This window comes from Hylobates moloch, unplaced genomic scaffold (assembly GCF_009828535.3).
Source record: "Hylobates moloch isolate HMO894 unplaced genomic scaffold, HMol_V3 SCAFFOLD_19, whole genome shotgun sequence".
Lineage (NCBI taxonomy): Eukaryota > Metazoa > Chordata > Mammalia > Primates > Hylobatidae > Hylobates > Hylobates moloch.
Window position 1 is genome coordinate 11,996,703 of NW_026652294.1, and position 22,385 is coordinate 12,019,087.

Genomic DNA, 22,385 nt, shown 5'->3' on the forward strand with positions numbered 1-22,385 from the left:
CTCTCCCAGGGACACCCTGTCCTTGCCCTCACCAGTCATCAGGTTGTGACCGCAGTGCCTGCCTGGGCCCTCAAGGGCAGAGTTAGGTCTCCTGGAGCCCTGGTCAGGAGAGGAAGCTGAGTGAGGGGCTTTTGGTGCAAATCCAGCTGAGGCTGGGTGGTTCCTTTCCCATTCAGCTCCTGTTTCCTCGTCTGTAAAATGGGGCTAATCGAGCCTATTTGACCAGTCCAGCCTGGCACTTGGCAAGTGCTCAGTAAATTGAAGGCGGCATTTTATCAAAGAACCACAATTGGCCCCCCTCCCTGAGGGCCTGGGCTGAGCCTGTGAGGACATTCATGGTGCTCCACCCCAGGCCCCGTCCCTGACCCCAACCCAGAATGAGCTCTCAGAAACTTACTAGAGCCTGAGGTGGCATCCAGGCCAGGCCTTGAAGGAGGAAGACCCTGAAACGTCCTCCTTAGGAGTCCCTGCCCCTTGGTGGGTGGGTGAGGACGAAGGCCTAGGGAGCACACCCTGCTCTGCCCAGCACTGAGCTCCAGCCCTGGTGTCCCTCATCTGTGGCAGAAGGTAGACATAAGGCAGTGGGGATGGGGCAAGTGAAAATGGGGGTTAAGAATGGGGGCTGGCCAGGGACTTGGCATGTCCTCTGGCAAAGGTACCTCTCAGAGAGGCTCTGGTGCTGGGCTGGGGCCCAGGAGAAGGGGCTCTGTAGGGCAAAGAGAAGAGATGCTGAGCACCAAGGTGACCAAGGTGGTACCCCCTTCCCAGCCCCTAGCTGTACACGAGCTCTCTATACAAGGCTGTTTATTTCTGTACAAAACCATGTTTCTATTTTACACAAAGAACACCCCACCCTTTCCCCTCACACCAGCACCCTAACCCTGGGGAGCATCCCCCCAGGAGGGGGCTGAAGGAGGCCCCACCCCCTGGGCCCTAGCTTCTGCCTGCCCTGGCTGGGCCAGCCCGAGTGCCACTGTAAAGAAAATAAATAAGGAGGCTCAGCCAGAATCTGTGTTGGACCAGCCAGACTCCAGCCCAGCCCAGTGGCCAGGCAGCTTGGCCCTCAGAGGGTGGGCAGGCCGTGGAATGTCAGTTCATGAACCGTGTAGGTATGTGGAGACCCCGCCCCGGAGGCCTTAGCTGCCAGGGTTACAAGTAGGTGTCCTCACTCTCCTGGGACGTCAAGCTCTCCTGGGAGCGGTGGTGGGCTGAGACCTGGGGAGCCGAATCCTGAGGTGCTGGGTCCTGGGGGGCTGAGTCCTTCGGGGGCACATGCTGTGGGGGACATGCATCTCCTGCAGCGGCCACCACCATGGCTTGATTTGGGGCTAGGGGCTTCTCCAGCTGCCCTCTCGCCTTCGTCTGTTTCCGCTGCTCCTTCTGGGCCTGCTTGGGTGGCTTGGGCTTGACTTTGGAGCCAGGGAGGGGGGCATCTAGGGGCAGGCGGATGGACGGTGAAGGTTGTAGGGCAGGCCGGGGACCAGGTTCTGCATCCAAGATAGCCTTGGCACCATGCAGCCTGGGCGGGGAGTGGCACTGCAGCTCACCCCGGGTCTCCTGCCAGCGCCGCAGCTGGATGAGGTGTTCGCGCTCAATCTGGCGCTCTGTCACGGGCAACTCCACCACCTGCAGGGGCAGTGTCACAAGCAAGTGGGCACCAAAAAGAAGCACCTTCCCCTTCTGCCTCCCAGCCTGGGCCCCCAGTCTTCCTCAGCATCCCCCAGCCTTGGCCACTAAACGCTGACCCCAGGAAGGATGGGGGTCTAGTCCCAAGCTGCAGTCACAAGCCCCAGAGCTGAGTGCCAGGTGAGCTGGACATTTGAGACCCACCGCCTCAGAGGAGAAAGCTGCCCACAGCTTCACAAGTCCACCTGCCTGACTATGGGGCTAAAGGGGTAAGACCCAGACAGACAAAAACCTGCTATCTGCCAACCTGTCACCCACCACTGCCCAAGGCAGCCTGGCTGCTTAGGCTCAAATTCCAGCTCCACCTGGGTGGGTGACTTCAAGGGGAGTTGCTTAGTGATTCTGCCTCTGTGAGCCTCCATTTCCTTATGTGTAAAAGCTGGCCATGCTTGTTCCACCTAATTGCCCCTGAGAGACAAGTATCCATAAAGAAAGAAGAAAGGGAAATAAGAGCTAAGGCTGCGAATGGGGTACCAGGGAGGAAGAGGGGGCCGTGGGTCAACACTCTTCTTCATTCCCAAGTGGCTCGGATCCAGAAGGCCCTGCAGAGCCAGGCCTCTCTGTGCCCCATGCTCCTCACCAGACAGAAGGATGAGGTCCACCCACATGTTCTGTGCCACCTAGCAATGGTCCTGGCATAGGTGATCCACCCTCAGGGGCTGAGGGCTAGCGGGACCCCCTTCAAAGGACCCCCACCTGTCTTCCTCCCTCCCCATGATAAGGGGCAGGCGTGGGCTGTACCTCCTGGACCAGGAAGGCCTCCTGCATGATCTTGGGGCTGAGGCTCCGCAGTTGCTCGATGGTCTCGTACTGGCCCTGGCAGGCTTTGACCTTCTCGGGGGAGCCCAGTGCGTGCTTCAGCAGCACCAACCCAACCCGGAAGATGATCTTGACTCCTGCATGGGGGATGGGCAGTAAGTACAAGGAGGCTTTTTGGGGTTTCTCTGCAAAGAGAGGCCCCACTGTGGGCTGCTGGGGACAGGGGTGCTCCCCTCAAGCCCAGCCCAGTACCTTCGCAGAAGAACATGTCCCAGACACGCAGCACAGAGCTCCAGGGCAAGGTTCGGGAGAAGGCGCACATGAACCACTCTGTCATATAGAGGAGCGGGTCGATCTTCTGACGGCTGAGGTGCTTGTGGGCCACCGGCGATACCTTCTGCAACAGCGAGAAGAGGATCTCCCCATCCAGCTGGATTGCCTCCTAGGGAGACATCGAGGCCACGGGACCATGACCGTGGGCTGCAGGAGCCAGGGCAGAGACTACACCCAAGCACCCAGCACCAGGCTCAGGCAGCTACCGCCTGCATGGTGTCTGCCTCTGTCAGGTGCTAGGATACAATGATGAGCAAACTGGAGCCAGCTGGTCCCCTGGGAGAGCTTATCCTGAGAAGGGTACATGAGCAAAAGAGGCTAGGGGAGGGGGAGGGGGCTGAGTGCCCCTAACAAGGCTGGAGCAGGACTGCTCTCAAGCATGTGCTGGAGGGTCTCGCCTGTCAGGGTCAAGGAAGCTCCCTGAGGGCTAAAAGCTGAAGGAAAAGAGAAGTTTTTAGGGGACAGCACAGGGAAGGGAGCTTCCAGGCAGATTTTAGCCTAGGCCAAGGCCAAGGGAGGGAGGAACTTAGTGCCCTGGAAGAACTTCAATTCTGCAAAATGGTCAGAGCAGCTAGAGGCTGAGATGAAAGTCAATGTAGAAGGGATAGCATCGCAGCCCAAGAGACCTAACCCTGGCAGGCCTTGGGACTTCAGTCTGAAGGCAACAGAAGGCCAGAAAGTTTTTAACCTGGGCAGGAGTTACTATGAAAGAAGGGCCTGGAGGGGCCACAGAGGGTGTCCAGCCCGGGGCAGGTCCCAGGCCAGGCTACACTCACCAGTTTCTCGCTGTAGTAGCCGGGCAGGTACTTCTCACAGATCTGTACCAGGCACCAGAAGGCTTGCTGTGGGCAAGAGAGACGTGAGGCCTCGCCGTTGGGGGTTCCCCACCCACCCCCCTGGCCTGCCCGGGCCTGGTGGTACCTCAGCAGGCATGTGCATGAGTAAGACAGCGGCAATGGGCGCTTGGGCCTGGCAGTAGCCCTCCTCGGGCCGGTACAGCGTGTAGGCCTTCAGCACACGGAATAGGTCCTGCTGGCTGTGGAGAGGCCGGGCAGAGCAGTGATGACCGGGGTGACTCTGCTACCCACGGCCTTCACCTACGCCCCACTAGACCAGCCTGCCTCAGAATCTGCCCCTCCCTTGAGAGGGAAGGTGATCTGCTGACCAAGGGGTCAGTCTCCTACTGGAGCACATGGAGTCTCACATGCCCAGAAGGAAGGAGGTGGGGAAGGTCTCCCCCATGACACGGGAGGGCAGAGGCTCAAAGAGAAAACAGGGAGCAGGGCCAGGGCGGGATGAAAGGCTATGTCAGAGCTGGAAGTAGGGGCCCCTCACTCAGCAGCTATGGCCCCTTGGCCAGGCCAGCTTTGTCCCTGCATCTGTCTTGGTCCCCTTGCCTGCCCTATCTCTCCCCTGCATACCCTCCATTCACCCAATTCCCTCTATCCCTCTTTCTCCCCAACAAAACCTGTTTCCGGAAGAGGGCCAGGCCGGGCAAGCTCTAACACTCTGGAGTCAATGAGGAAAGCCCGCCCCCAGAGGTAAGAGGAGATGCTAAGAACACACATCAGACTCAAACCAAAAAAACGGAAATGCTAAGAGTGGAGTTGGGGGCACCCAGCTTCTGAAGCCCTGAACTCACTGTACCTCCTTAGACCCCTTAGAGACAGGGCCTAGAGCCACCTCCCACCTCACAAGGCCCAGCCTGCTCACCCGTGGCCCCCCCGGGACACAAACATCTCATGGAATGGGAACTGCCGGTGCAGGTCACGCTCAATCACGTCCAGCCACTTGGGGTCCCCAGGGGACATGTCCAGCTCCTAGAAGCAAGAGCACAAATTAGGGGCTGGGGAGGATGATGGTGGGCATTGCTGACAGGACATGGCTGCCCAGGGATTAGGGGAGGGGGCCCTCCACCAGGGACAGTGCCCACCCAAGCCCATCACAGACTGGGCCTTCCCAAGGACAGGAAGAGAAGCTCAGGTAAGGATGCCTGGGCAGGGACAAAGGGGCAAGGAGGGAAGGGTCCTGGAAACCTTAAACCTGGCTCTAGGAAGACTGATGCGGGCAAGACTGTCCACTCCAGCTGCGGTTGGAAGGACTCTAGACATTTCATTCAGGAGTCAGTTAGATACATTATGTCACATCCTTAAAACAGAAGGCTGCTTCTCTGAGCAATAGCTACCAACTGTTCCCACTTCTCTGAGCCAGGTGCTAAGCTGGGCACAGGGTACCTGTGGGCCTCATTGATCCTGCTCCCCAACCTCCAGAGATAGGACCTATCATTATACCCTGTTCAAAGATGAGAAAACTGAGTGTCAAGGCCTCATGGCTAGAAAAATGGTGGAGCTGGGACTGGAAGCCAGGTCTGATTCAGAGCCGTCCATCTCAGCTCCTCAGCTACGTGCCTCCCTGTGCAGGTGGCGTCACCTATCCAGGAAGCCGGGTGTGTGTGAGATCTGCACAGAGCTCTTTCTGGAAGGACATGACATCTGTCAAACCATTAACCTCAGATACTTCTCTGGGTGCCGAGTTTTCAACAAAGTTTTACTCTTTTCTTTGAACTTCCATGAACATTTTAGTATGTACACCTTTAAAAAACAACAGAGCCGGGCTGGGCGCGGTGGCTCACGCTTGTAATCCCAACACTTTGGGAGGCCGAGGCGGGCGGATCACAAGGTCAGGAGATCGAGACCACGGTGAAACCCCGTCGCTACTAAAAATACAAAAAAATTAGCCGGGCGTGGTGGCGGGCGCCTGTAGTCCCAGCTACTTGGAGAGGCTGAGGCAGGAGAATGGCGTGAACCCGGGAGGCGGAGCTTGCAGTGAGCCGAGATCGCGCCACTGCACTCCAGCCTGGGTGACAGAGCGAGACTCCGTCTCAAAAAAAAAAAAAAAAAAAACAGAGCCATTACGAAAAGGAACATCTTTTCTTGGTCGTTTGAAATGTTCTCTACCTTGATTTGCATGTTGGTTACATAGATGTGTATTATTTATCAAAACTCACTGAACTGCATGCACATTCAAGATCTATGCATTTTACTGTATGTAAATTCATACCTCAATTTTTAAAAAAGAAAGAAAAAATAAATAAGGAGGAAGCCCAGAGGGCTGAGCAGGGAAGCAAGAGTATTCACCAGAGGAACCAGAATGTGCTCAAAGGCATGGCCCAGGCACTTTCATGGGAGTGTTGGTTTAAGTACAAGTTGCCTGCAGGGCAGGGGCAGCATCAGGGAAGGCCCTCAGGAGGGAGGCCAGGTCCTCAGCAAACATACCCAGTGGGCGCAGACCCAGGCCCTGCCCTGACGAGCAGGTGACTTCATACAAGCCCCTTTCCCTCTCTGGCCCTCAGTGGGAGTGTCCTAGCATTAAGCTCAAGAACCTAGGGTGCCAGGAACTTGACTAGAGGGTAAGGACTGAGAGGAGCGGCTGACAGAGTGTTCAAGGCTGGAGGGGACAGGGAGGGGCTGGGGCCTCCACACAGAGCCCTAGAGCAGGCACATAGCGGAGAGGTGGATGCGTGCCTCTGGGGCCCCACACACCCTTGTGATGGGGGTCTGTGTACTGTGCACCTCTAGGTACTGTCTAAGCGCCGTGCAGGTTTGCTTTTGTCAGAAAGGGGAAGAGGGCCCCACAAATTCTCCTAGCAGTTCCCATGAGGTAGGAACCCGAAAACCCCAAGTCAGTTCCTAGGATGTGTTCATCTGGCACTTCAGCAGCCTAAGGCACTTGGCCACACATGGCTGGTGAGAAAGGAAAAGGCGGTAGCTGCAGATAGGGCACTGGCAGACAAGCAGGTACCATGGTCACGGGGCCTATAGCCTCCACCAGCCTGAGGGGTACTGGCGCCATCATAAGGTGAAGCCAGAGAAGAAAGCCAGGTAAAAAAGGACAGGGAGGTCCTGCCTGCCCAAGGAAGGAGTAAGAAATAGCACGTGCAGGAGAAGAAGGAGCCACCAGGGCCTGCAGAGCCTGCCCTGAATGCTGAGGTTGGGATGGGCCACCTGGACTGGGTATTAAATGGAGGGCCCTGTGGGGAGAGAGCACAGAAACAGGTGCATGCTGCCATCACAGACCCCCACTATGCCCTGCCTCAGCACAAGACCCACAGCAACCAGGGGAAGCTCCCCATGCTTCCTCTGGGTCACCCCACAGGCAAAGTCCTTCCACGTGTGCTCACAAACCATTCTTCCAGCCCCCAGGACTGTGCAGGAACCCATCACTCAGCTTCAGTGCAAGAAGGCCTTCTCTGCAAATCCACCTCCTCACATGAGCAACCTTCCAGGCCCCCTGGGGGTGGCTGATTCTTCTCCGGAAGCACAGCTCTGCATACACATGCACACAGCTCTGCGTTCTGCTGCACACATGCTCACACTTGCTGAACCACAGAGCCAGGAGGTTGACCAGGCTGCCCACGCTCTTGGCTCTCATGCCTGGCTCTGGCAGCCTGATGTTAACTATAGACTTGGACTGGGGCTCCCACCCCTGAGTCTTCCGCTTTGCCCAGGATGTAGCCCCTCGAAATGGAAGAGATGTGGCCACTAGGAGGAAGACTCTGGAGTCAAGAGGCTGCTCCAGTGGGGCCTGGTATTGGTGCTCTGGGGAATAATCCAATCAGCCAGATTCAGACCTACCCCAGCCAGACACTCTACCAGCTTCCCTGCCCCTGCAAGTCCACGTGTTGCCAGCAAAAAGCTCTCGCCCTCTCCAGGTCAACAGCAGAAACTCTAGGCTACCTTGCCCTGCTCCTGCCCAATCATCTCAAGGAACAGGTTTGTCAAGACAGGAGTGTTCACTGAAGAAGCATGAGATATGTCAACAAAGAGCTGGTGGTAGGCAGCTCTGCTCTGTCTCACTGTCTGCCTGTCACCAGTCCCAAGGACCTTCGAGAAACCCCGATGCCTGGGGCCAGATCTGGCAGGTAAGCCAGGGCAACCCCAGGGAATCCAACTGCTTCCCCATAGTTTCCTAGGGGAGCAGACTGGAGGAGCTGCCCAGCTCTGAATGGAGAGGTATTTTACTCTGGCCAGCCATGGGGCAGGGAGCAGCAGGAGGGATATCGGGACAGGAGGAGGGATGACAACAGAGGGCACCCTCTCTGGCCACTGACTGGCATCTGACCCCTTGAGATACTTGGGCAGTTCCCTTCAGCCCCCTTGGGTTTGGCTCTGCTACTCCCAGGGCTGATGACCCCACAAGACACACAGCTGGGCTGTGCTGGCCAGGCTTGGACAAGGCAGGAGAAAGTAGAGGATGGGAGGCCAGGAGGCACTGAAGGACCTGTGGTCCTGCTGGTCAAGCCCCCATAGGCCCAGAGCACAGGGCCCAAGGCAGTCAGGGAAATGGTCTGAGTGTCCCCTCCTGATGACCAAGAGCAGGGAGGTAGCCTACTGAGCCCAGGAAAGCAAAACCTGAGTGGTCATCAAGAGAAAGAGCTGGAATAGGGGGTACCAAATCTGGCTATTCCACTGAGGGCTGCTCAGGGCTGGAGCCTCAGTTGTACAGAGCCTCCAGGAGACACAGGTACCCAGGACTGGGCCGGTCTGGCCTGCTGGGGCCTGGGCAGTTGGGCACATGACTGGAGGTTTCATGGACTGCTCATCCTGTGAGGTTCAGGTGAGCATATGGAGGACTGCTGCCATGGGGAGGATGCCAAGAGATGCGGAAGGGAGGGCAGGGCAAAGGAGGGGAAACTTACATCAAACTTTCCAGGGTTCTGCTGTAACTTCACCTTGCCTCCTGACAGGTACTGCCAAGCACGGCCCCGCAGAGAAGGCGGGATGCCCTTTTGGCACCGCAGACGAATCTGAAAATCAAAAGGACAGCTGAGCCCATGCAGCCACCCAGGCAGCTCCCCCAGCCCAGCCCCTCTGCCAGTGCGTGGTGGGCCCTCAGTGCACACAGCATCGAGAGCAGAAACAGGGAGAAAAGAGGACTTTCGCCGGGCAAGGTGGCTCATGCCTGTAATCCCAGCACTTTGGGAGGCTGAGGCGGGTGCATCACCTGAGGTCAGGAGTTCGAGACCAGCCTGGCCAACATGGTGAAACCCCGTCTCTACTAAAAATACAAAAATTAGCTGGGCGTGGTGGTGGGCGCCTGTAATCCTAGCTACTTGGGAGGCTGAGGCAGGAGAATCATTTGAACCCGGGAGGCAGAGTTGCAGTGAGCCAAGATCGCACCATTGCCCTCCAGCTGGGCGACAAGAGCAAAACTCTGTCAAAAAAAAAAAAAAAAAGGACTTTCCTACTGTTGCTACCATGCAGAGCCTATGGTGCGGGGAGAGGAGGTGACTGCAATTAGATATGCTAACACCAGGTGATGGCAGGGTCCCACATCCCTGGTGATGACACAGGCATTCCTGAGGTCTACCATGGAATTCCAGACCCTCGTAACTATCTTCTGAATCAAAATGGAACCCTACAGGCGGGCACGCTGGCTCACACCTGTAATCCCAGCACTCTGGGGAGCCGAGAAGGGCAGATCACTTAAGGTCAGGAGTTCGAGACCAGCCTGGCCAACATGGTGAAACCCCGTCTCTACTAAAAATACAAAAAATTAACCAGGCATGGTGGTGGGTGTCTGTAATCCTAGCTACTTGGGAGGCTGAGGCACAAGAATCGCTTGAACCCAGGAGGTGGAGGTTGCAGTGAGCTAAGATCGTGCCATTGCACTCCAGCCTGGGCGATAGAGCGAGACTCTGTTTCACGGAAAAAAAAAAAAAAAAGGAAAAGGAACCATTACAAGTTGGGTGAACCCCATAGTCTGTCACCAGGGAGGGCATTGCACTGTGTGCGGCTCAGCTGCAGCCACAGGGAAGGTAGGTCATGAGATGAACCAGAATGTGCCCAGAGGTGTGGCCCGGACACTTTCATGCAGGTATGTTGATTTCAGCAGCCATGTGGCAGGACACCGCCAGCCTAGAGGGGAGAAATCTCAGCAGAACTCAGAAGGAAGATGGGAGCTGCTCAAATGGCTCCCTCTTTGTTTTGGTCAAGAATCCCGTCTCTCTTCTCGTTGACCCTGAGCTCCCAACATCAACAGCCTGGGGCATAGGCAGCTGGCCTGAGTGTGAGTCCTGACCTCAGCCCTTGCTAAAATGGCCCAGGTCTTCCCTGCCACTCATAGAATGGGAGAAGTGAGGGAGGAAGTGTTTGAGGCAGCTCATGACCCAGAGCTAGTGCTCAATTCTGGCTAGCTGTTTTTATCAGGAAGTTTTCACTGGCAAAACTCAATTTGAAAAACTATCAAAACGATCATGTCTTTTACAAATGGGGCATTGAGGGTAGGGGAAAATTTGTGGGGTAAATTTCATCACACAAGCAGAGTGGGGGTAAATTTTTCATACAATCAGAAACCCTACTACCTCCTAGCTGCACCGCACAGGCTGGAGGGATCCAGCCCTGTGTACTTTCTACATCACCAGTGGGCTCCTCCTGGGCTTGGGACCAGAATGAGGCTCTGAAGGCAGCTGCCCTGACCCGTCAAGGTGGGCAAGGAAAAAGGCAGAGGCATCACTCCTGTTAAATGCTGTGGTGGGGGAGGGGTGAGATGGCCAATGATACTCCCTCAACCCCTGCACTAAGCAGCCTGACCTGGGTGGGATAAAGGGGATGGGCACTCAGGGCATGAGAAGAACATCTGGATGTGGGTTTGAATCTAGCGCTGACCTTGAGCCAACCACTTCTCAACTGTAAGATCTGAATAATACCTACTACTGTGCAGAGTTGTCCAAGGAGTCCATTAGAGAGGGAAACTGTGCTTAGTGTGGGGCCTGACACAGTCTGTGTTCAGTAAGCAATGGCTTCCTCTCTGCCCCTCCATCCCAGGAGGATGCTTGACACAGAAGCCCAGGACCTTAGCTCGCACCTAACTTCCCCTCACCTAGAAACCCCCTTCAACAGTCCCACTGGAAGCTCTCAGAGGAGGGAGTACAGAAGCCCTGGCCTTCCTGGTGACCAGTGCAAACAAGAGAAAACTTTCCAAGGGTCAGAGAGAGTCAAGAACCAGGAAGGAGCCAGGCAGACAGGCTGAGGGTGGTGGGGGAAGAGTAGCAGTGGCTGGTCACAGGTGCCAAGTGAGAGCTTCTGGGACTGCCTAGAAAGGAGGCAGAGGAAGGGGGCTGAAGGGAACTGCCCTAGACGCAAGGAAGAGTTTCCTGCGCCTATGGGACAAGGGTCTCCTTAAGGAAGCCAACTTGGGCAGGCTTTGGCAAAGGGATGTTCTTTACCCCAAAGTCACAGGCCCTTCAGGCTCTCCCACAGAGCTAAGCTCAGCAAGAGGCAGCCCCACATCATCACAGCCCCCATCATACTTGGCCTTCTCCAGGAGAGCCCTGGAACACTTCGGGGGGAGCAAAGAGCTGGGAGTACAGCCAGCCTTTCCCACTCTGGCCTCCTCAGCATAAAGGTGCTGGAGGGGGTCATCCCTACCCTGCCTGCCTTAGGGAGGATGGTAGGGACCAGTAAGGATAAAGCATGGAAAAGTATTCCCAAAAACCACAGAGGATTACCATTCTCTGAGGCCAGGCCTTGGGAAAGGAGGTCTCTGATGAAAGCTGAGTGAGGCCACACCCTTGCCTGCTGAACTCTGTGAGGGCAGGGCCATTGCTTAAGCCTACCCCAGGGCAGGGCCCTGCAGGAAGACAGCATTCCAGCCCCGGCCCTGCCTCCCTGCAGGAACAGAATTCTGTCCTAGACATGGCTGGGAGTCCCAGAAAGGAAGGCACCCTCCCAGCAGGACTACGTATGAGTCCAGAAGTGTTGAGTCTGAGCCCACTTCCTGAAACAGGTATTATACTTCCTGTGCCACGACTTCCTGACCAGAGGGAGAACTCAAGCCTCCACAGGCAGGCTGGAAGAGCCCCGAGGGCAGGGCCCAGTATGGCCACAGCTGAGGTGGCAGGAGGGACACCCGGTGGGTGGTTCCGGGCTGGAGAGGAGCAGTGGATTAGGGCCTCTGGGCACGGTAGATTGAAGCACTTCCTGTGGAGGCCTCAGCTGAGCAGGGGCAGGGGCAGGTCTCGGGCTCTAACCACAGTGCCAGGAAAGAAAATGGGAAGTGTCAGCTGCTACTCTGCTGAGAGGTGCTCCCCAAAGCTCCCCTCTGGAATCCCTATTTTCAAGAACACGGAAGGTACCTGCCAACCCCCAGTCACCATAACAGATTGCTGGAGAGCAAGCTACAGCTCACAGTAAGAGCCAGAGGAACGATGAGGCAGGGAAACAGAGCCAGAGTCAGGCAGGAAGCAGCTGAGGAATAACTGTCTTAACATTGTTTTTTAAAAAAAGAGATAGGCCGGGTGCGGTGGCTCATGCCTGTAATTCCAGCACTTTGGGAGGCCGACGCACATGGATTGCTTGAGCTCAGGAGTTCCAGACCAGCCTGGGCAACATGGTGAAACCCCATCTCTACAAAAAATACAAAAATTCGCCAGGTGTGGTGACATGTGCCTGTGGTCCCAGCTACTTGGGAGGCTGAGGTGGGAGGATCACTTAACTCCAGGAGTTCGAGGCTGCAGTGAGCCAAGATCATGCTGCTGTACTCCAGCCTAGGTGACAGAGTGAGACCCTGTCTCAAATAGATAGATAGGTAGATTAGATTAGATTAGATAGATAGATAGATAGATAGATAGATAGATAGATAGATAGATATAGAGAACAACAAACAAGAGCCCAGGTCTGGGTGAGCCTCTCCTCTCATAGCACAGGGCTTCACCATCTATGATACAGTCTACAAAGCACTTACCACCACTTCGTGGGGAGCAACAGGATTATCACTCCCACTTGGCCAAAGAAACTGAAGCTGAGAGGGTGAAGTGACTTGCCCAGAAGTTCCACAGTTAGCCACAGGTGTGAAGAGAGGAAAGGAGTGGGGCTGGGCCCAAGTCTATATGCCTGACTGTCAGTCCTGAGCTTTCTGTGAGGCCCTGCAGCCAGCTGTGCCAGCCTGGACCAGACCAGAGTATCAGCTGATGAGAGTGGGCAATAGGGTTCATTCTGTGCATTAGGAACTTGTACAGAGAGACCCTAGCTGTAAGGCTCGGAACAGGCCTCCTCTAGGCCAGGTGGTAACACCATGCTGAGGGCAGCCAAGGACATCAACACACACACACACACTTAAGAGTGGTGGGCAAGAATGTTCCCACAGGGCAATAGAGCTAGTGTCTAAAGACAGCCTAACTTGAAAAGGACTACTGGGTGATTTCATTTTCGTAAGACTGTTATTAAAGTGTGAGGTTACTTTCTTCTTTCTTTGGCCAGGAGTCAAGAGGGAAGTCATCAAATTAATCTAGAGGGTAAAGAAGGCCTCGTATTGTAGTGGCTAAGAGGGCAGGTACTAAAGGTACACTGCTTGGGTTCAAATCTTGATGACCAGGTCATCAGTAAAGTGGGGATACTACTATTACTAACCTCACACTAGGGTGCTGTAAGGAATTATCCCAGGCAAGTGCCAAGCACAAAGCAAATGTTCCATACATGCTAGTTACTGGCAGTATTGTAAAGTCCTCCTTGATAGCTGGTAAGCAGCACTTAAGTCCTTCTCCTGGGAAGGCTAGAGGAAAGCTGTGTTATGGCTGTTGGCTAAGAGTGGCTTTGAGGTTTAGCTCCAGGACAATGTTCTGCATGAATCTGAAGTCATTGTGTGAAGGCCCAACCTTCCCCCTGCCTTCAAGCCAGCTTCTGTCTTGCACTGGCAGTTGGAGGACACCTAAGGCATCTGGCAGTTAGAGAAGCCCCTGCTTTCCTAAGCTGATGAAGTTCCTCCTTCCTCCTCCTCCTCCCCAAACTGCCAGCTCCCAGCCCGAGACCTGAGGCCAGGCCCCTCACCTTTTTGTGCTTCTTGGCCATCCATTTGTCCCAGTTGTTGAGCATGTCCAGCCACTTGGACTCCCTCTGCCTCAGCACCTCCAGGGGGACTTCCTCTAGCCTGTGGAGCAGAGGGCAGGGCCTGTGAGAGGTGCCAAGGGAAGCAAAGGCCCTGGCTTCGTTCCCAGCCGCCAGCCTGGTCAGACTTCCATTCTTCCTGCCTACCATCCCTGCTGTTCCCTTCAGGACTGCTACCTCGGACCATCCTATTACAGATGAGAAGGAACATGCCACCTCCCCACCCACTGCCTCAAGGCATAAGCTAGAGAGACAGCAGGTGGTTCAAGTGCCTACTTCCCTAATGTGGCCAGGACCCACAGTACCTCTCTGAGGCAGAGGCTGAGTGAGTGTCTGCATCTGTGCAGCAAAGCAAAGCATTCCTGTCCTGGGTCTGCCTTAGTCAATAAGCCTCTTCAGAGGGCCGGTGTACAAGGTGCAGAGTTGAACACAAAAACTAGTCAAACGAGTACAGAAATAACATGCTCACCTCTTTACTTGAGCCAAACTCATTACTCAGAGTTTCCCCAATTATGCCCTGGCCCTTTCCCACCTCTCAGCCTTTACTCATGCCAGTCCCTTTGCTGGAATGCTTCCCAAATTGTCTCCACCCATCAAAATCCTACACACACTTCAAAGCCCCATCAAATACCACTTCTTCTATCTGTAGATCTACCGACTGGGCAGCTAGCACAACTGTGTTGCACTGTTCTAGGGCGAGGGCCTTTGAGTGGGTTATGGGGATGCTGTCCCATAATTAAAACAGTCTTGACCCTCATGGAGTTGATATTCTGGTGGGCACTGAATGTGGGGAAAACACCTCAGCACCAAGGTGCTTTTTTCTGCTTTCTTAACAGAATAAGGTATTAATGACAGACGAGGAAACAGGCTCAGAGAGGTAAGATACCCAGGCAAGGTATCTTGCTCAGCGTCCAACAGCAAATCAGTGGAAAAACCCAGACTCAAATCCAAGTCAGGTCCCAACCAAGAGCCAGCACACAGTGCTGCCTGACCTCTCGGAAAGGAGCACAGGGTCGGAGGCAGCTCAGAGGAGGTTCTCAGGAACAGGACACGGTGGGGCTGGGGCTTGGCCCAGGCCTGAGTCTCTGATCCTCTCTCTGCCGGAAGGAAATGTGCTACTGTGACTTTTACTGGTTGGAAGAGCAGAGGGAGGGGCCCTGGCAGAGCTGAGGCCTCTAAGACACAAAAGGGAAGGTCTTCTTCAGTGCATTTTATCTGGGGAAGTGCCCAGGCCTGAGAGCAGCCTTGGAACCGAACGTCTGAGGAAGGACTACAGCCTAGGCAAAGGAGGCCCCCTCAACGCACTGATACAAGGCACCCCACCTTGAACTGCTGCCCCTCTCACCACCTAGAGGCAGAACTAGGGCATGAGTTACTCCTTTCCTTGCTTTTCCTGAGCAAAGCAAGGACCACGCCTTTACAAAAGGTCAGGTAATTTACAAAGGGATATGTATCTCCGGGCAACCCCCAAACATCCCAGGAGCAGAAACTAAGGGCCCCCACCTCCTAGGCCATGATACCTTCCACCACCCATAATGCACTGCTTATGCAACAAGTCAGGGAAACAGCCTTCTAGTTAACCAGTCAGAAGGGTGCCCAAACTGAGTCAACAGGAAGTTCTGGCAGTTATGGATGTAGATAATGGCTGATCCAATATCCCCACTGCACAGATGAAGAAACTGAGGGCAAGGTTTTCACTTGAGATTACCAGTTTCCAAAGAGTGATTAAATATGTCTATTTGATACCTCAACCCTCAGTCTGGCTTTATTGATAAAATCTAACTGCAGGGACTCAGAGACGCCCATTCTCCCAACTGCAGATACACAGAGGAACATGTTAAATTCAGAGTTCTTTTAACTGATGCCAGATAACAGCTTTGGCAGTTTCAAACCCCCAATGTCAAACCTCAAACCGGAATTTCAAAAGAGTACAAAACAAACTACCATATTTCCTGGATTCTAAGACACCACTGATTTTAAGCTACACCACTGATTTGGCAAGATCTTCTCAGAAACAAAAAACCCACTACTACTTAAACTGTGCATGTCAATTGAAAGATCTGTTTTTATTTTTTAAATCCTAAATTAGGAAAATTTTGAGGCAATATGGCCATCTGAATGGCTTTTCCTTTAACAGCAGAGGAGTTTAATCTACCTGGAGATGGTGAGAAGGAAGAAACTGGAGGTCTGCCTGTACCCAGCACTCAGCGTACCACGTGCTCTCTAACTGCAGGTAGATGTTTCTAGGTACAGGATATGCTCCTGAAACATTGCAGGCTATCTATTTTTTTTTTTTTTTTTAAATCAGAAGGTTCACATATCCTTCAATTAACTCAGTCAGGATCTTAGAAAACATCTGATCCAACTGCTGTATGATATAGAAATCCTTTCTACAATAGGCAGGTCCCCTTCCTTCTCTGATCCTCAGTTTCGCTATATGCTTGTACAGTCTATCTTATGAATTTGACCCTCTAAGGAGGCCCACAGAGGAGCTGTGAGATGAAGCTGGGGCCAGAGGGGTCCCTGAAAATAGTATGACAGTGTAGAAGCCCTGAGGAGGCTTCCTCTTGACAGTGGAGAGGGCAGGAACCAATTGCTAGTGAGAGAGAAGCTGGCCCAGTATAAGGGACCACAAATGGCCTATGGGGGATGTCGCAAATCTGGAGGCCTCACTCATCCTCCAGAAAACCCCTCCTTCCTTAAGGTAGCCTGAGGGAGTCTTTGAAGCCAAAAGAGACAAGTGAGACCAGTTTCTTGTGGCTCAGCCACTGCTGGAACTGCTCCAGGGATGGGCCTTCCTTACCTCGAGGTGAAGTCACCCTGTTGTTAAACAGTTTTCACTGCTAAAGCTTTCTTCTCCACGTTATGCCAAAATTGTCCTAGTAAATTCCACCCGTAATCTCAACACCCCTTTTGAGGCCACACAATTCTAGACCCCTCCCATACCAGGCACACACATGTTTATCCCTCATCATCCACTCATCCCTACCTGAATGCCCTTTCTTCTTCCTTCTCCAAGTGACGGTAACCCTTCAGAGCCCAATATTACATTAAAAACCACCATAATAATATCAACAACAGTAGTTACCATTTGTAGATTATTTACTACTTACAATTTTCTTCTCAATGCTTCACATACCTTTATCACATGTACCTTTTGTAATAACCCTATTATAACATCATTCTCCCCTTTTTATTTTGTTTTTTTTGAGACGGAGTTTTGTGCTTGTTGCCCAAGCTGGAGTGCAATGGCGCGATCTCGGCTCACTGCAACCTCCACCTTCCAGGTTCAAGTGATTCTCATGCCTCAGCCTCCCAAGTAGCTGGGATTACAGGCGCCCGCCACCACACCTGGCTATTTTTTTGCATTTTTAGTAGAGACAGGGTTTCACTATGTTGGCCAGGCTGGTCTTAAACTCCTGACCTCAGGTGATCCACCCGCCTCGGCCTCCTGAAGTGTTGGGATTACAGGCGAGAGCCACCGCGCCCAGCCCATTCTCCCCATTTTAAAGTAGAATCCAAGGCTTAGTAATGTTAAGAGTGTTCCTTAAGACCATGTAGCTATAAGTGGCAGAGCTGGGACTCAAACCCAGGCCTGACTGACACTACAGCTCATGCTCTTGACCCTTGTCTTGACACTTCTCTGCCTCCACAGGCCAAGCCCTCAGCCTCCACACAGCCTGCATGCCTGCCTGCCTGCCTGCCCAGATCTCGTAAAATGTCCTCCAACCTGAAGATCTTCATCCTGGCTCAGAACACCATGTCTCACGCTTTTTAAACTGAGACCCACACAAACACACATACACACACACAACCAGAATACATTTTAGGAAAGAGTTGCCCTTACATGTACTAATGCACTCTGATATTTCCAGATTGATTTTATATTTTTCTATTCTATTGTTTTAAATGCTGGTCACAAGCCCCTAAAACTGATTTCAGCACCAACTGATAAATGAGTCAAGTCATTAAGTGTGAAATACGCACTCCATTACCACTTGCTCATATTACCCAGCACTGTCCCTTCCTAGCTGGACCAGGTCTTGAACTTCTGTGCCTCCTACCGTACACGCCCCAGGTGTTCAACAGCTGCCTGCCTGGCTTTCTCCATGACATCATTACCCTCATCTGCACTGCATCAGGGCTACAAGCTACTTCTGCCTTAGAAATTGTACATGTCCCTCTAATAGCCCAGTGAAGTGGGGCCCTCACAGATTAATTACTATTTCCATTTGGCCCATGACAGACTTGGCCTGATCAGAAAGGTTGTATGACTTGGACAAAGTCACAAAGCTAATAAGTAAGTGGCTGACCCAGGGCTTCCCCTCTGTCACAGCGGCCTATATGCTACTTCCAGCTCCCTGGGGAAGGCTGTGGGGAAATCAGGCCCTTCTCCAGATGCTTCTGTGTGGCTCCATCTCTGGCCTCCAAGCCAATGGAGACAGTCTAACCCCCTCCTCCAGTGTTCTGACTGCCCCAGTGAGTGGCCTGCCCGTACCTAGCAATGCTCAGAGACACCAATACATACATACTGGATGGGATGGTTTGCCAGCACAACCTCAGGTGCAGATGGTAAGCCTGCGTAATCCGCCTTTTTCTTTCTTTTTTTTTTTTTGAGACGGAGTCTTGCTCTGTCGCCCAGGCTGGAGTGCAGTGGCATGATCTCGGCTCACTGCAACCTCCGCCTCCCCGATTTAAGCGATTCTCTTGCCTCAGCATCCCAGGTAGCTGGGGCACCACCACACCCAGCTAATTTTTGTATTTTTAGTAGAGACGGGGTTTCACCATGTTGGCCAGGATGGTCTCAATCTCTTGACCATGTGATCCACCCACCTCAGCCTCCCAAAGTGCTGGGATGACAGGCATGAGCCACTGCACCCAGCCAGGGCAATCTGCCATTTGCTGGCAGCCCCAGCTTCTGAGGAGGAAAGGCTCAGAGGAGACAGAGGTGGCACCTAATCACAGATCTTGTCAGGCTCCTGGACTGGAACAGGCTTAGCCATGCTGTGCCATGCCATGGTCCAAGGCAGCAGTGACACTCTGCTGACCCCATTCTCTGCAGGTTCCCAGTTTCCTAGCGTTCTCCCAAAACCCAGAGGCTTGAGGCTTCCAAAAGTTCAGAAGGACAAGACTGTTTCCCAGGCTACTGAGACCAAGGGCTGGGGTTCTCTCTTCCCTTGTCCTTCTAGACATCTGCTTTCTGCCCAAGCACATCTCAGCACCTCTGGCTAGGCAGGTTCAGCAAGGGCAGTGCCCATGCCCATCACCTCCTTATCCTAGCCTGTCCTGGGAGATGAATCTTGATACCAAGGAACCCGTCTAAATCCTCCTCCAAGCCTCACTCCCTGAACCAGCCCAAACAAAGAGAAATACACCCTAAGCAGAAAGTCTGAGGTCACAGACCACAGAACTGATCCTCCTCTCACCCATAGGGGAAACCAGGTGGGGTGTAGGGGAGAATAAATAGAGTGGGGACTTGAAGTCAGCTGAGCTAGGTACTCCAGGTCTGCCGTCTACTAACTGGGAGACCATGTGCAAAACATGTGACAACTTCTTCATCTTTAAGTGGGGTCATAACGCACACCTCATCTCTTATAGGGCTGCAGTGTACAAGGGCCCAGCCTGGTGGGTGGCCAGAAAATGGTAGCTATTAGGTGACTGGTATTTGCAGCTTAACTAGCACTTTCACATCTCTTTTCTCATCTGACTGGTCCCTATACATAGGCCTTTGAGGAAGGCAGGGCATGAGTACCACCATTTTACTCAGGAAGAATTGAGGCTCTGAGAGATTACTTAATTTGCTCAATGGTAAACAAATTCTAACTCCTGGCTGCTGATCCCAGCTCTGTCGCTTTACAGCTGTGTGAAACAGGGCTGGCTGCTTTGCTCTGAGCTTCCAGTTCCTCATCTGTAACCCAGGAGGAATGCCACCTCCTCGGAGAACACTGGTAAACATGATGTGAGGCAATAAGAGCTGACACATTTCATGGGCTGCCTGTGTACTAGCTCTGCCAAGCACTACAGAGGCACACAATCCCCCAAGGAAATAGCTTTAATTATCTCCACTTAATAGACAAGAGCACTAAGATTCAGCACAGTGGAGTAATATGCCCAAGGTTACATAGCCTGGAAGTAGAGGCTGCCACCTGAGCACTAAACTATCCAACACATATAAAGTCCCCCGCTCATACCACAGCTTCAATCCCTGTCACATTCCCTTCCCTCTTCTTATCACCCTCTGTGCCGAGAAAGGCAGGAGTGAATAACGTGAAAAAAACCCCTCACACTTGGGTCTCCAGGATGGAGAGAAGGCAGCTGGAGGAAGTCCCACCAAAGTGTGGAAAATTGGGAAGTGGATGTGCAGGGAGAGCATGGCCAATCACCAATCCAGAGGGCTTCCCTCTCCACCCAGAGCCTGAAAATGAAGTGAGGAAAAACAAAAGGCTGACCTGTTTTGCATACGAGGCAACAACCCCTGGAGTTCACTACCCTAAGAGGTGGTAATGAATGAAGGTACAAATGGCTTTTAGACCAGTTCCATAAGAAGTGATGATGAGAAACCAAAGTGCAGGAGAGGGTAGGCTGGTGGTGTGTAAATGGCTCTCAGGACTGGGAAACCTATGAGATCATGCAGTGAGGCCATCCCCTCCCCAGAAGGTAAGCGGTCTGCCTGACGCCACGCATGCTGTGAGTTGGTAGGAAAAAGGAAGAGGGTCTGCAGCAGCCTGGCACTCCCTTCTGGGGCCCGGCCACCCCTGCCTGGGAGCCGGCTGGCAGTGTCCCGGCTCCCTGTCTGAGTGAGAGTCTGGCTTGCTTCACTCTCCCTCCTTCCCAATGCAGGCTAATTCTGGGGCTGCCTCTCTTTCCCATGAGGAATTCCCTGGCTCTGCTCCTTCCAGTGCTGGGTCAGTGCACAATGGTAAACAGGTTCTCTCCACCCTTCACTGGCCTTGGTGCCCTGGACCTCTGCCCAGCTCTCCACTCTGCTCAACTCCACCCTACTCAGTGTGAGAAATGGTTCCTTTAGCACTAGCCTTGCTGGCTCCCAAAAAGAAAAATCAAGGAATCCACCTTCCTCTGATGTACTCATCTAGGGAAAGGCACAGACCACAGAGAAACCCCCAAGCAGCTCTCCCTGACAACTGCAGAAAGGTATTAGATAGGGTCTCGCTCTATCACCCAAGATGGAGTACAGTGGCATGATCTCGGCTCACTGCAGCCTCTGCCTCCTGGGCTTAAGCCATCCTCCCACCTCAGCCTCTTGAGTAGCTGGGACCATAGGTTCATGCTACCATGCCCCACTAAGTTTTGTATTTTTTGTAGAGACAAGGTTTCGCCGTGTTGCCCAGGCTAGTCTCAAACTCCTGGGCTCAAGTGATCTGCCTGCATCAGCCTCCCAAAGTGTTGGGATTACAAGTATTAGTCACTGCGTGCCGCCCGAGACTATTCTCAACAGAAGACATCCCTTCTCCAAATCCCAGCTCCTACCAGGCAGAGTGCTGCTTGAAATTCCCTTGCTGGTGACTGAGTCCTTTGATCACAATCTCACTGCAGGCACCCAGGGGCCACCCTGACTCATCCTTACCAAACTGCTAGATCTCATTGATAGATCTTACCAAGATTAGTCTTGACTCACTGTTTATATAAGGCCCCTCCTCTGCCCAGACTCGTCCATGGCTCCCTACTGCCCTCATTATCCAACAGAAACCTCAGGCCCTGTAGCTGGGCATTACGGCACATGCCCTGTCGTCCCAGCTGCTCGGGAGACTGAAGTGGGAGGATCACTTGAGCTCAGGAGTTTGAAGCTGCAGTGAACCATGATTGTGCCACTGCACCCTAGACTGGGCCACTAGGTCACAGGGCAAGACCTTTTCTCAAAACAAACAAACAAAAAAACAAAGAACAACAATAACAACAACACAAAAAACAAAGAAACTTCAGGCCCTGGCTCTCAAGGCCCTCCTGTTCCCCTGCACATCCCTTTCTCCCCTAGTCCCATCTCTAGAGGCCCCTACCCCTGAGCCATCTTCCTTCAACCCCCATTCAATTTTGGTGCCATCATCTTGGGAAGCCTCATTCCGAACTCCTTCTCATCTCTACAAAGCCTCTCCTAACTACTCCAGGGACAGAACACAATCAGCCCCTCATTATATTCCATGCACACCTTTCTAGAGCCTGTGTTCCAGGCCCTGAATCTACAAAGATGAATAAAATGTGGTCCCTGCCCTTGAGGAGGTCAATCTGGCAGCGACAAACGGGTAGGTAAATAACTAGCACACAGAGAAGAAGTGCCATCACAGGAGCATGTAGAAGGGGCTAGGGGACTGCAAAAAGACCCTAGGGTGAGGACGGGCTGTTTAGAGAAAGCTTTGAAGGGGAGTTGACTTTTGAATTGGGGTTTGAAGGGTGACAGGAAGTAGCTAGGCTGGGAAAGGGGAAAGGACACACCAGGCAAAACACTCAGTATGTTCAAATGCAAGTTAATAGGAAAGGGAATGGCTTGTTTGGGGAATGTGAGCAGTCCAGTGGGACAGGTGGAACTTCTCCACCTAAGGGCTGTTCTGCAGAGGCAGCATTTCATGAGAAGGGGTGTTCCTGGAGGGCAGGGGCTCTCTTGGCCTCATTCTCTGCAGTGTGTCCCAAGCCTGATACCTAGCTGGTGCTCAATAAATGTGTGTGTGTGTGTGTGTGTGTGTGTGTGTGTGTGTGTGTGTGTGTGTGTGT

General features: G+C 53.2%; 1 protein-coding gene across 1 annotated transcript in view; it reads right to left on the bottom strand.

Moving 5' to 3' along the window:
* Positions 1 to 787: 787 nt before the first annotated feature.
* Positions 788 to 22,385, bottom strand: part of TBC1D10A (TBC1 domain family member 10A) — a 35,469-nt gene continuing 13,871 nt past the window's right edge. The window contains exons 2-9 of the mRNA XM_032138793.2: positions 13,605 to 13,704; positions 8,477 to 8,584; positions 4,492 to 4,598; positions 3,700 to 3,814; positions 3,555 to 3,620; positions 2,698 to 2,887; positions 2,428 to 2,582; positions 788 to 1,626 (exon numbers count right to left, since the gene is read on the bottom strand). Coding sequence (XP_031994684.1) covers positions 1,150 to 1,626; positions 2,428 to 2,582; positions 2,698 to 2,887; positions 3,555 to 3,620; positions 3,700 to 3,814; positions 4,492 to 4,598; positions 8,477 to 8,584; positions 13,605 to 13,704 — 1,318 coding nt within the window. The 3' untranslated portion in view covers positions 788 to 1,149. The remainder of the gene's footprint in view (positions 1,627 to 2,427; positions 2,583 to 2,697; positions 2,888 to 3,554; positions 3,621 to 3,699; positions 3,815 to 4,491; positions 4,599 to 8,476; positions 8,585 to 13,604; positions 13,705 to 22,385) is intronic.